Raw genomic sequence first — 14,060 nt, 5'->3', positions numbered from 1 at the left:
ATGTGAGTTGCGAAACTAAGAACAAAAGAGGGGGCAGGCACCATTTCCCTCCCCTGTCCCTAGCCTAGATGCAGGGTTACCTACAAGAATCAGTGAAGCAGGAACACTTTCCATCTAACTTGCTTAACAATGCACCCCGCCCCTACATTCTGCAGACACATCCTCTCCAGCCAGACCTGGGTTCCAGGTCTTCTCCCACAGCAGACCCGCACAAACCTTGCTCACACCACACACCCGAACACTGCTTGCTCCTGGGGACATGCCCCCTCCAATACACCCTTGGCAGGAGCCCATCCAGAGTAATGCCACAATTCTGGCAGGGTGCAAGCAGCCCTGACAGGGCCCAGCACCACTCCAAAGAGACTCCTAACTCTGGGGAGAGAAGAAGATAACCATACATACTAGTCCAACTGCAGCCCCAGCAGTGGGCTGGGGGCAGACATCTCATCTGACTGCAAGCCCTGCCCACCTATGAAAGCTTCTCAAGGGAAAGTGCCCTACAGTTTGGTGCTACTACATCTCTGGCAAAAACCTGGTCTGACTCAACTCAAGCCCAGGGTGGCCCCAGACTGGCCTATTAACAACCCAGGGATAAACCTGTCCACAATCAGCAAAGAGAGCCATTGCAGATGACTGGACTAAAGGCAAAAGCTGCTCAGCAACAACACTAGACACACACAACACACACAGGAGACATTGCTGAAACACCAGGTTCCGGTAAACAGGGCACATGGTGCTACAGGGCACCACCGGACCTCTTTTCAATAAGGCCACTGCTTTCAAGAGCAGGAGACGTAGCTGACTTTCCTAACACATAGAAACAGAGAATTAGACAACATGAGGAGACAGGAACATGTCCCAGTTGAAAGAAGAGGACAAAATCATAGCAAGAGAACTAAACAAAATGGAGATGATGAACACGCCTGATAGAGAATTTAAAGTAATGGTCATAAAGAGACACAATGGACTTGAACAAAGAGTAGATGACCTCGATAAGGCCCTTAATGAAGAAATAGAAAACATAAAAAAGAACCAATCAGAAATGAAGAACTCAATAAATGAAATTAAAAATACACTAGATGGAATAAATAGTACACTAGAGAAAGCAGAAATATGGATCTGTGACCTGGAGGACATAATAATGGAAAGCAATCAAGCTGAACAGGAGAGAGAAAAAATAGTAATAATAAATGAAAACAGACTTAGGGAACTCAGTGACACCATTAAGAGTAATAACATTTGCATTACAGGGATCCCAGAAGGAGAAGAGAAAGGGAGGAATAAAATTTATTTGAAGAAATAATAGCTGCAAGCTTCCCAAATCTGGGAAAGGAAACAGAAATCCAGATCCAGAAGACGCAGAAAGCCCCCAGCAAAACCAACCCAAGGAGGTTCACACCAAGACACAGAGTAATTAAAATGGCAAAAAGGATTGATAAAGAGAAGATTTTAAGAGCAGCAAGGGAAAAGATGACCGTTACATACAAGAGAAATCCCATAAGGCTATCAGCTGATTTTTCAGCAGACATTTTGCAGGCCAGAAGGGAATGGCATAATATATTCAGAGTGCTGAAAGAAAAAAACCTGCAGCCAAGAATACTCTATCCAGCAAGGCTATCACTCAGAATAGAAGGAGAGATAAAGAGTTTCCCAGACAAACAGAAATTAAAGGGATTTATGACCACTAAACCAGCCCTCCATGAATTATTATAGGGGACTCTGAGTGGAACAAAAAGACCATAAATTAGAGTAAGAAAAGTAGGAAGCACAAAAGCAGTAAAATTAAATATTTCTATAAAAATCAGTCAAAGGATTTATAAAAGAAAGGGAAGGGAAAGTATGACACCATATACCTAAAATAGGGAAGTGGGGAGAGGAGTAAAGAATGAGTTCAAACTTAAGCGACCATCAACTTCAAATAGACTGCTGTAGGCATAAGATGTTGTATACAAACCTAATGGTAACAGCAAATCAAAACCCAGTAGTAGATATGTAAAAAATAGAGGGGAATCCAAGTATATCACTAAAGAAAGCCAGCAAACCATGAGAAAACAGAGTGAGGGAAGAAAGGAACAGAGAAGAACTACAAAATCAACCACAAACAAGTAACAAAATTGCAATAAGTACCTACCTATCAATAATTACTTTGAATATAAATGAACAAATACTCCAATCAAAAGACTAGGGTGACAGAATGGATAAAAAAGCAAGACCCATCTATATGCTGCCTATAAGAGACTCATTTCAGACCTAAGGACACATGCAGCTTGAAAAGGAATGGTGATGTGATGAGCGCTGGGTGTTATACGCAACTGATGAATTATTGAACACTACATCTGAAACTAATGATGTACTATATGTTGGCTAATTTAATTTAAATTAAAAAAAAAGAAAGTGAAGGAATGGAAAACCATTTCCTATGCAAATGGAAGTGAAAAGAAAGCCAGGACAAAATAGACTTTAAAAAACTGTAACAAGAGGCAAAGAAGGATGTATATATTCATAAAGGGAACAATCCAACAAGAAGATATAACAATTGTAAATATTTCTGCACCCATCTTGGGAGTACCTAACTACATAAAACAGTTAATAACAAACATAAAAGAGGTAATTGATAGTAATACAATAATAGTGGGGGACTTTAGCATCCCACTTACATCAATGGATAGATCCAAACGAAATCAACAAGGAAACAGTGGCTTTGAATGACACCGGACCAGATGGATTTAACAGATATATTTAGATCATTCCATCCTAAAACAGAATACACATTATTTTCAAGTGCGTATCAAACATTCTCCAGGTTAGATAACATATTAGGACACAAAACAAGTCTCAATAATTCAAAAAGTTTGAAATCATACCATGCATCTTTTCTGACCATAATGCCGTGAAACCAGAAATCAACCACAAGAAAAGAAAAAAAACTGGAAAGAATACTAGTACATGGAGGCTAAATAACATGCTACTAAACAATGATTGGGTCAACCAAGAAATCAAAGAAGAAATTAAAAAATACATGGAGACAATGAAAATGAAAACACAATAATCCAAAATCTTTGGTATGCAGCAAAAGCAGTTCTAAAAGTAGCAAGAAAAATCTCAAACACCCTAACCCTACACCTAAAGAAGATAGAAAAAGAAGAACAAACAAAACCCAAATCCAGCAGAAGGAAGGAAATAATAAGATTAGAGCAGAAATAAACAAAAGAGAAACTAAAGAAACGACCACGTCAATGAAATCAGGAGCTAGTTCTTTGAAAAGATCAACAAAATTGCTAAACCACTAGCCAAGTTCATCCAAAAAGGAAAAAAAAAAAAAAAAAAAAAAAAAACGAGAGCTCAAACAAAATCAGAAGTGAAAGAGGAGAAATAATAACTGACACCATAAAAATACAAAGGATTGTAAGAGAATAGTATGAAAAATAATATGCCAAACAATATGACAACCTAGAAGACGCGGATAAATTCCTAAAAACATATAACCTATCAAAACTGAAACAGGAAGAAATAGAAAGTTTGAACAGACTGATTAACAGCAATGATAATGAATCAGAAATCCAAAAACTCCCAACAAACAAAAGCCCAGGACCAGACAGCTTCACAGGTGAATTCTATCAAACACTTAAGAGTTAATACCTGTTCTTCTCAAACTATTCCAAAAAATAGAAGAGGAAAGAAAGCTTCCAAATTCATTCTATGAGGCCAGCATTACCTTGATACCAAAACCAGATAAAGACACCACAAAAAGAACTACAGGCCAATATCTCTGATGAACATAGATGCAGTAATCCTCAATAAAATATTAGCAAACCAAATCCAACAGTAATTAAAATCATTCTCAATCACATGGAATTTATTCCTAGGATGCAAGCAGGGTTTAATATTCGCAGATCAATCAACATGAGATGTTACATCAACAAGAGAAAGGATAAAAACCTTATGATCATTTCAATATAGAAAAAGCATTTGATAAAGTACACTATCCATTCATGATGAAACCCTCAGCAGAATAGGTTTAGAGGGAACATACCTCAACATAATAAAGACCATATGTGAAAAACCCCAGCTAACATCATACTTAATGGTGAAAAACTGGGAGCTTTCCCTGTAAGGTCAGGAACAAGACAAGGATGTCCACTCTTACCACTTTTATTCAACATAGTATTAGAAGTCCTAGCCACAGCAATGACAGAAGAAAAAGAAAAAAAAGGATCCAAATTGCTAAGGAAGAAGTAAAACTTTACTCTTTGCATGGATATGATATGGATACGATACAATATATGGAAAACCCTGAAGACTCCACCAAAAAACTACTAGAACTGATAAACATATTCAGTAAGGTCATAGGATACAAAATCAATATACAGAAATCCGTTGCATTTCTATACTCTAATAATGAGGCAGCAGAAAGAGAAATTAAGAAAACGATCCCACTTATAATTACACCAAAAATAATAAAATACTTGGGTGCCTGGCTGGCTCAGTTGGTAGAGCATGTGACTCTTGATCTCAGTGTTGGGAGTTTGAGATCCACGTCGGGTGTAGAGATTACTTAAAATGAATAAATAAAACTTTAAAAAAAGGGGGGGGGATGGGAAGATGGGTGAAATAGGCAAAGGGGATGAAGAGTACACTTAAATGAGGAGCACTGAGTAATGTATAGAATTGTCGAATCACTATATTGCACACCTGAAATTAATATAACACTGTTATCTGCACTGGAATTTTAAAAAAAGGAATTTAATGGGAGAAAGGTGGTAAAAACACTAATGTTCACTGAATGCTTTTAAATAGGATTGACTCTGTCATTTTACATTAATGAAACAATTTAATTTTACGATTATAAAACAATTTAAATATAATAAACTATGAAAGAAAATATTTTAAAAAGTTAAACATCCCATTAACTATATAGATATATTTTATATATGTATATATTTTTAAATTTTTTTTTTAAGGAAAGCTTTTACAGGTCAACACTGGTGCTAAAGAACAGTTATTCTTTGAAGCTCCCAGAGGGAAAAAACAAACCATCCCCAGTGTGGAGGTAGGAAGATAATAGTGCTTGCAATGTTGTTGATATGACTAAGTGGTTAGAACACTGATGCCCACCTTCTGTCATTTACATATGAAGACTTTTCTCACATTATTCAAATCATGGCTATTCTTTCTGTGAGTTTATTTTCTGTCCTAGTCTATTAGATGAGTAAAGGAAAAGATGCTGTATAAGAAAAGGAATAAAACAGGGGCGCCTCGGTGGCTCAGTTGGTTAAGCATTTGACTCTTGATTTTGGCTCAGGTCATGATGTCAGGGTGGTAAGATGGAGCCCTGTGTCAGGCCCAGCATGGAGCCTGCTTGAGATTCTCTCTCTCCTCTCCCCACCCACCGCCCCCACCCCACCCTCACTTGCACTTGCATGCACACACACGCGCTCTCTAAAAAAAGGGGGGGGGGAATAAATCAACTTTTACATCTAGGTATGCTCCCATCCAGTTACTTTCCTCAAAGGATAGGAGGCAATTAGAAGACATGCTATCTTAGATAGGAGCACTGCATGTCTGTCAAATCTTTTGGAGCCTATATGCCTAAGATGCTTGTTGGCAAATTCCTGTTTAAAGAAAAGAAAAAAGAAAAAATGTGTTTCCTTTTGTGACTGACAGTATTAGCAAAATTTTTTGATATGGCCAAGGAAGAGAGGCTAAACAAATTGAATATGAAAGTGGCTTAATGACGAGAGAGACTCTAAGTAAAGGTTCTTAATATCCAGTAATGATTAATTGGAAAACAAGCCTCTAAAGTATTAGAAATTTAGACATGAAGTATAGATTTATTGATTATTCTAAGAGCAGAAATGGTCTTATTTATTATCACTGAATCCTCAGCATCTAGAACACACAGTGGGTACGTAATAAGTACATCTTGAATAATGTTATGTTAAATATTTTCTACAGGAATTAGCAGACTTGGGAAGCTACAAAACCAAGACAACTAATAATTTAACTGTTATAATTAAAATTTTAATTTTACTTGTGACATATATAACTATAAAGAAAAATATTCAGATTTTTGTTGTCAGTTTTTAAGGTTTAGATATTACAAACTTACAGCCTTTTTTTTCTTTTTAGGTAGAAAAAATTTGTTGGGCATCATGGACAAGTGTGCTTGGTTTATGCTGTGAGGGAATTTGGCCAGTAATTGGAGAAGTCACAGACATAACTGCCTCTTGCCTCACCAGTGACAAAATGATCCTAGCTACTGGGGATGATTTGGGATTTGTGAAGTTATTTAGATATCCTGCAAAAGTATGTGTTTTTCTTTAACTCCCCTAATGATCATAATTATAAAAATGGTTAAGGTAATGCTCTTTCATAGTATTTTGTTGTAATATGAATATTATGTATGTAATATGAAGGATTTAGAATTATATATACTATTTTTGACATATTTATAGCTTTTATTTAGAAGTAGTCTTATAATTTATGATCCTGTGCCTTAAGTTATATTGTACAGTGTTTCTCAGTATTGAGTAATATAAATGTCCCTTTTAGAGGAAACATTTCTTTTATCCCTAACACTAACTTAAGTAATTTTGGTATTCTTTTGATTAAATATATACCATTAATAGTAAACTCAAACTCTTTATATTTACAGCCTTAAGTTTAAAATGTTTCAACCATGGGACGCCTGGGTGGCTCAGTCCGTTAAAATGTTTCAACCATTAGATCCAAAATACTATAAATACAATACCTATAAAACTAAAATAGACAGCATTGATTCAATGTAATGAATGATGTTATTTTGCTGAAACTAGACTGCACAGACTTTTTGGAGTACTGTGTGCCCATGTGGTGAGCTGTGTGATGACTGAATTCTCTTAGTGCTTTCCTCTATTCAAGCTACCGGGAAACATTAGGCTTTCATTTAGCACAAAAATAAAATTCATATATCAAGTCCAGATGCATTTATTTCTTGTCACTGATTCAGATATACAGCTGACCCTTGAACAATGTGGGGGTTAGGGATACCGATCCCTGTGCAGTCAAAAATCCGCATATAACCATTGACTCACCAAAAACTTTACTAATAGCCTACTGTTGACTGGAAACCTCACCAATAACATAAACAGTCAACACATATTTTGTATGTTGTATGTATTATATACTGTATTCTTAAGCTAGAGAAAAGAAAATGTTATTGCAAAAATAATATTATAACAATAAGGAAGAGAAAATATATTTACAGTGCTATACTGTGTTTATCAAAAAATATCTACATATAAGGGACTGTGCAGTTCACACCCGTGTTGTTCAAGGTCAGCTGTATATTATAATCTGGCATGAACATAAACATAAATTTGAAATAGGGCACCTAAATCATATTATGGTATAGATCTTAAGTAGCTGCTCATATTTATATTTTTAGATCAGCATTGAAATGAAAACAAGTTTAAAAATTCTCATAGAGAACCCAGGCACCTGAGGAAATATTCCCCCCATCCCTGTTTTAGGTACACTTAAGTGGCAGAACCTTAATTGATAAGAATGTGTTCCAATAAAGCATTAATTGGTCAGAAACTTTATTTTCAGCTTTCTAGATGGTATAGATGCCTGAAGAATAGGACCATTTTCAAGTAGTAACATTTCTCAAAGACTCTGAATTTTTTTTTTCATCTTTAGGGAAAATTTGGAAAATTTAAGAGGTATGTGGCCCATAGTACACATGTCACAAATGTTCGCTGGACTTACGATGACAGCATGTTGGTTACCTTAGGAGGTGCAGATATGTCTTTAATGGTTTGGACAAATGAAATTGAGGGCTATCGAGAAAAAAGGCCTTGTGATAGTGAAGAATCTGATACAGATTCGGAAGAAGATGGGGGTATGTCATTTTTAAATATTTTAATAAAAACACAATTTAGCACACTGATTTAAACTACAGCAGTTAAACAAGTAATAATAATGTTTGAATAATTGTGATTTTAGTGTTTGTGGTCTGTTTAACACCAAAATTGGTTTTATGCCTCAAAAATAACAGACTAGCATATATTGATGACTTAAATATTCTTCATCTACAAATGTATGATAATCCTACTTTAAGTAAGTACTGTTAAAATAAATTTTATGGTGGGGTGCCTGGGGGGCTCAGTTGGTTAGGTGTCTGCCTTCAACTCAGGGCATGATCCCAGGGACCTGGGATCAGGCCCTGCGTCGGGCCCCCTGCTCAGCGGGGAGTCTGCTTCTCCCTCTGCCTCTCCCCCCACTCGTGCTCACTCTGTCTCTCTCAAATAAATAAAATCTTTAAAAAAATTTGTTATGGTATTGAACCTCATATTTTAAAATGATTTTAATTTTTCCTAATATACAAATAATACCAGCTCATTACAGAAAAATTAGGAAATACATTTTGCAATAAAAATAAGCACAGTATCCATAATTTGACCACTCAGAGGTAACTTCTGTTAACATATTGAGGTGTTTCCACAGGGGTATTTGCATTTATATACATTATATTTTTTAACAAAAATGATATATTGAATTTATATTTAATAGGTTGTTATCTCTTAGTAATATTTTTAAAACATTGTTACATATCATTAAATATTCTATATAATTTTTACTGGCTGTATATTTCATAATTTATTATTCATAATTATTTCATAATTTATTTAACTTTCATATTGTTGAACATCCTTGTATCCAATTTATAGGATCATAATAGAACTCCTCAGTTGCAACTTAGAGAATAATTCTTATGTTTTGATGGCAGGCTATGACAGTGATGTTACAAGGGAGAATGAAATCAGTTACACCATTAGAGCCTTATCAACAAATATTCGCCCAATGTTTGGAGTCAAGCCTCATTTGCAACAAAAAGAACCCTCAGTTGATGAGAGGTAACAATAAAATTTAAAACTAAATGAAGAAAAATATATTGGTATTAAAATTAATTGTTTAACTGAATGAATTTTTGTAAAAACTAAGTAGCAGTGGTACTCTTGCATTTTCCAGCTCCCAGCACCTCTTAGAAAACGTGTTTGTCCTTAAATACTTTTTGGTGGTGACACTGTCTCTTTCAAGTAGTTTAGGGAATATACAAAGTGTCTATGATTAAAGGAATATTATTTGCTAACTTTTATAAATAAATGTGATAGGGTTGTAGGAAATAATAAAATTTGAATCCAATACCAAGTATGTTTTAGGAAGCACCTGAGCAGAGATAGGATTAAATTTTGAAAAGGCATTTTTATCCATGTGCCTCTAATCAAGGATAGAAAATTTCACCAGGATTGGCTAGGTGGTCAGATGGTTAAGCGTCTGCCTTCGGCTCTGGTCAAGATCCCAGCTGGGATCGAGCCCACATTGGGCTCCCTGCTCCGCAGGGCGTCTGCTTCTCCCTCTCAGTCTACTGCTCCCCCTGCTTGTGCTCTCTTGTGCTCTCTGTCAAATAAATAAAATCTTTAAAAAATAATAAAAAACAAAAATTTTTCCAAGAGGCAAATTGAAGTATAGCTTCCCATTAGAGAATGGGAATTACTGGTCTTTGTCTGGAAGCAGCACATCAGAACTAAAGACTATGCCAACAGCAATTTTATAAGGAGAGAAAACTGTTTTAATAAAGTCTCTGAGTTAGATGACAGATCAAGAGAGGAATTGTTAACATCACGTGATGCTTTAAAAATCATTAGGGAATATGGAAGACAGTAAAGAGGTGTATGGATCAGTGAGTGACGTGGACTTCAGAAGTGAAGAATTTTTAAGAATTGATAAAGGAAAAATTATCCAGAAACTGCAGTGAGGAAACAAGAAGGAGTGGGAGGTGGGAACAGCAGTGACCTCTTCTGTCCAAAGATGTGTTGAGGAAAACTTTGTTATGAGAAGTTGGTAAGAATATTTGAGGGAAAATTTAAAAATGAAAGGGAGTTCACTCACATTGAACAGAATTTGTGGAAAATTTGAGTGAATGTCTAGTCAGAGAGAGTAGTGCTGAAGACTCCTGGGGCTCAGCTAGATAGAGATGACAGTACAAGAAAGCACTGGCAGAGGGGTTTGAATTTGCACTACGGACTTAACATTCAGGGAGAAGAATGAAATTGGAAGGGTGAGGTGCATATTCCTGATGGAGAAGGGGGATCTAGAGGGTCTCTGAACTGACTAGCCACACAGGTTCCCACAGACGTTCTAAGGGGAGTGTTGAGTTATGATGTCTCCACAGCTCCTCTTCCAGGTGCCCATTTGCTGATGAGTACCCAAATAATAGCATTGGCGTCACCTTTACAGATGGGGGGTAGGGGGTAGTTGTCCATTTTGTCATCACGTATAAAGAGGCAAAGTATTAAATTAGAGATATGTTTTGGGACACCTGAGTGACTCAGTCGGTTAAGCGTCTGCCTTTGGCTCAAGTCATGATCCCAGGATCCAGGGATCTAGTCCTGCATTGGGCTCCTTGCTCAGCGGGGAGCCTGCTTCTCCCTCTCCCTGCTGCTCCCCCTGCTTGTGCTCTCTCTCTCACAAATAATAAAATCTTTTTTAAAATAAAATAAAAAATAAAAATTAAAAAATAAACTAAAATAAATTAGATGTTTTAAGAAATCTGAGCATACCATAACTTAAATACCAAGATTCAAGGCTGAAGTGATCTAGTGGGAGGCAGTATCTTACAGTGCAAAGAACATGGTTTTGGAGTCAGACAAATGGGTTAAAATACTAATTTTTATCATTTTCCTCTTGTGTCACCTTGAAAAACTATTTGTTGCCTCTAAGCCTCTGTTTCCTTAGAGGTTAAATGAGCCTTACCGTCACTAACTTATGGAGTATTTTATAAAATGAAATAAAATGTATTAAAGAATTTAGGTAGTAAGTCTTTACCACCCCTCCCTGCAAATGAAATAGAGAGTCACCTGAGGGAAATAAATTTAAACAGTTTCTGAAATTAAATATCCACAAAGTAGTAAACAATATCTATATATTTATTAATCAGAGAAATACATGTAAGTTTGCAAATGTGGATGTTCTGGTGAGAATATGTGCAGTATAGTGCTTAAAATTACTTAAATTATATCTCACAGATAATGAAAAGTGAAAAGTGTACTATAGGGAGGAAGAAACTCTAGACATTCCCATAAATCTTTTTCATTTATTTTTTAAGAAAAATATCAGATAAATTAGGTATATCAGAAAATGTGACCAAATTTTAATCTGCAGTCTGTCATTCATGGTAAAACACTTAAAATTCCTCCCTTATTAATGAAGTGACCCAAATTCTGACAGATGGAAGTATTTTTCTGCTCGTGAAAAATGCTTGACGCTTTCATAATCTTTGCTGTTAGCTTGCATTTTTTGCAGCTAACATTTTCAAAATTATTTTTGAAATTATTTTGCATTGTTCTCAGTTTATTTTATAATTTCAACTCTGCTGAATTCTTTTGAAAATGCTGAGGCCGAGTCCAAAATGACTCAGAACTAGGAGTCTTTATTTTCATAAAATGAGAGATTTATCAAAGGAGAAAAAAATGAAGATACTTCTTTTTACCAACTTTGCATATATTTGTGAGGCGATATTATAGTCTATCTATAATGTTTTTGTATTTTAAATAAAATATTGCTATCAAATATGAAACAACATTTTATAAACTGAAAACAAATACTTGTCAAACATCTACTTAAAAGGTTTTGGATGACATTGGTAACTGCTCTACTTGGTTGATACTTTTGTGAGGCCTTTTTTCCTAAATGACTATAATAATTTTATGTTTTTCTTTTTGTAGCAAATCTTATAAATATATTTAAAGTAGTTGTCAGTCCAACTTCCAATATTTTTTAATAAAAATACTCAGAACAGTGGAGCATAAAATTTAGGCATTTTGTATTTCCTTAGAATTCTGTTGCTGTTTCCTTTATTCTGTTTACTTAACTGCTGCATGTTATTCATCCTCAATGTTTCTTTTTTTCCCTTGTTCCTTTCAAAGGCAGGGGGTAGTAAGGTAAGTTTTATTAAATAAGATATTTTATTCCATTATTTATTCTTTGTTCTGTTTTGATCTTTATTATATTTTAAGGTATTGATTTTTTCCCTATAAAACATGGAACTGTATTTGTCAAGAAAAAATTAGAAAGTGAACTAAGTCCTACAGAAAAGTTGCATTTACATGTGCAGTATGTGGGTGCTGCTGAGGTTCTTCATTATGATCACTTGGTTTTATAACAAACTCCAGACAGTTTTAGTTACCCCTTAAGTTTCAGAGGTTTATAAAAATAGCCACACATATTTATCAGTGAAAAATGATGCAGTTTATAAGCCTGTTAGCTTCATTTAATGTATATTTATACTTTCATTTAAAAACATTAACAGGGCAATGATGATATTTGTATGTTTAATAAAATGGTATATGCATAAAAGGACTCTATGGGACACTTTTCACAACTAGCTTTAGTGAGATGAACATGTCTTCAGGCAGTTTCTGAAACAGGACAGTGTGGAAAAAGTCTGTTTTAGAAGTAAAAAAAAAAAGGTACCAATAGGTAAATGGTGGGAGATAAGGATGAAAAAAATAGATATAAGACCAGATTGTACAGAAACTCAGATATAAGGTACTCCTTAATTTATTTGGTAGCAGCAGAAATTCATTTTTGTTTTAAACAGGGGTGATATGTACAAAGATAGGAGTCTAGAGTGTGATGTGACTTCAAAAAGGCCACATATCTTAGACTATTTTAACAAATAAAACATTCAGATCTAGCGTCAGATCTGAAGTAGCTTATTCAGGAGTGATTTTAAAGGGACACTAACAACTTACAGTGGGAAACACTTTAGCTTTGTTTGAAAACAAAGCTAAGTGGAGATGTAATTGTTGTCTTGGGTGTGGGTGAATTTTATGAAGTGACCTCCCTTTCATAAGCGGTTTTCATAAGAGCTTAGGTGACCATTTGTCCGTCACTGCTACAAAGGGATGTTCTGGACGTGTAAAGAAGTTTCCTGGTTTCAGTAGGAGGGTGGATGAAATCACCTTTGTGATCTCTTCCAATTCTCTTTTGGTCATTATGTTATTAAAGGGGTTCTTTTAAGTTACCTCCTTTACTAGCAAAATCCCAAAGCTAGCATGATCTTGAGTGACTCACTTTGCCTGCTAGGCTGGACTGGCTGACTGAGAAACCCTCCTGGGTCAGAGGAGGGGTTGCTTCACCTCCTTAGACAGTTTCCTTAATAGCATCTCAGTACGACCAACCTTTTAAGTTGGTTGTTACCATTTTACTCCCACACTTAAGAACAAGGATAAGCTTCAGTATTTTGTTTGAAATTCAGAGTGCACTGTAGAAAAATAAGAACAGTAGGCTTTAAAGTTTACAACATAGAACATGTTCAATTCTCATTTTTCTTTTTTCGCCTTCTTTTGATTTCCCTGCCATTAATGGAGTAACTTTAGCCTTCTATGTGGTAATAAATAAAAACAATAGCCCTTTAATATATGCAGTATGTTTTACCTGCATTAAACTTGTAAAAATATTTTATTACAGAAGTATTTTACTAGTGTTTTAAATTCAAATCTGTGTTGTAATCTTTTCCTTTTTTATCTGCTGCTAAAAAGAGGTTCCAGGTAATCCTCTCTCTTTGTTATACTTTATGAGACCTAATTTTGTATTTTTTATCATCTTTCATATTTCCCATTAATGAGCTGTGTTACTTGGTGTTCTTTACCTCTGTTCACAGTTTTCCACATTTTTCTCCATTAAAATCAGTATCACTGAAACAAATAGCATCTTAATTATTGGATTTCTGCTACATAAGTAATTGCTTTACCAAAGCTTTATTTGTTCAACTTGTATAATTTTATAAGTTGTATAACTTTATTTAAACAAAAATATATAAGTTATCTTTAAAAAATTAAAATACACTTAACTGTTACACAGGTTTGTATGGATAAAAATTACCTGTTTGTTGCTTGGGTTACAATTAAAGCTGTCAGATGATAACACTCAATGAAGTTCACCAACAAAACTGACTTAGAAGAAAAGCCAAGGCCATTCTTTAAAATGGCCCTAAGGAGGGGTTCCTGGGTGGC

General features: G+C 35.1%; 1 protein-coding gene across 1 annotated transcript in view; it reads left to right on the top strand.

The window, feature by feature from the left end:
• The window catches only part of EML5 (EMAP like 5), a 168,591-nt gene that overhangs the window by 124,125 nt on the left and 30,406 nt on the right, over window positions 1-14,060 (top strand). The window contains exons 24-29 of the mRNA XM_078054081.1: window positions 4,962-5,050; window positions 6,130-6,306; window positions 7,681-7,882; window positions 8,771-8,897; window positions 11,970-11,984; window positions 13,587-13,595. Coding sequence (XP_077910207.1) covers window positions 4,962-5,050; window positions 6,130-6,306; window positions 7,681-7,882; window positions 8,771-8,897; window positions 11,970-11,984; window positions 13,587-13,595 — 619 coding nt within the window. The remainder of the gene's footprint in view (window positions 1-4,961; window positions 5,051-6,129; window positions 6,307-7,680; window positions 7,883-8,770; window positions 8,898-11,969; window positions 11,985-13,586; window positions 13,596-14,060) is intronic.

The sequence above is a fragment of the Halichoerus grypus genome, chromosome 8 (genome assembly GCF_964656455.1).
Source record: "Halichoerus grypus chromosome 8, mHalGry1.hap1.1, whole genome shotgun sequence".
In the NCBI taxonomy this organism is placed as follows: Eukaryota; Metazoa; Chordata; class Mammalia; order Carnivora; family Phocidae; genus Halichoerus; species Halichoerus grypus.
This window is presented reverse-complemented; position numbering and strand designations above follow the sequence as displayed.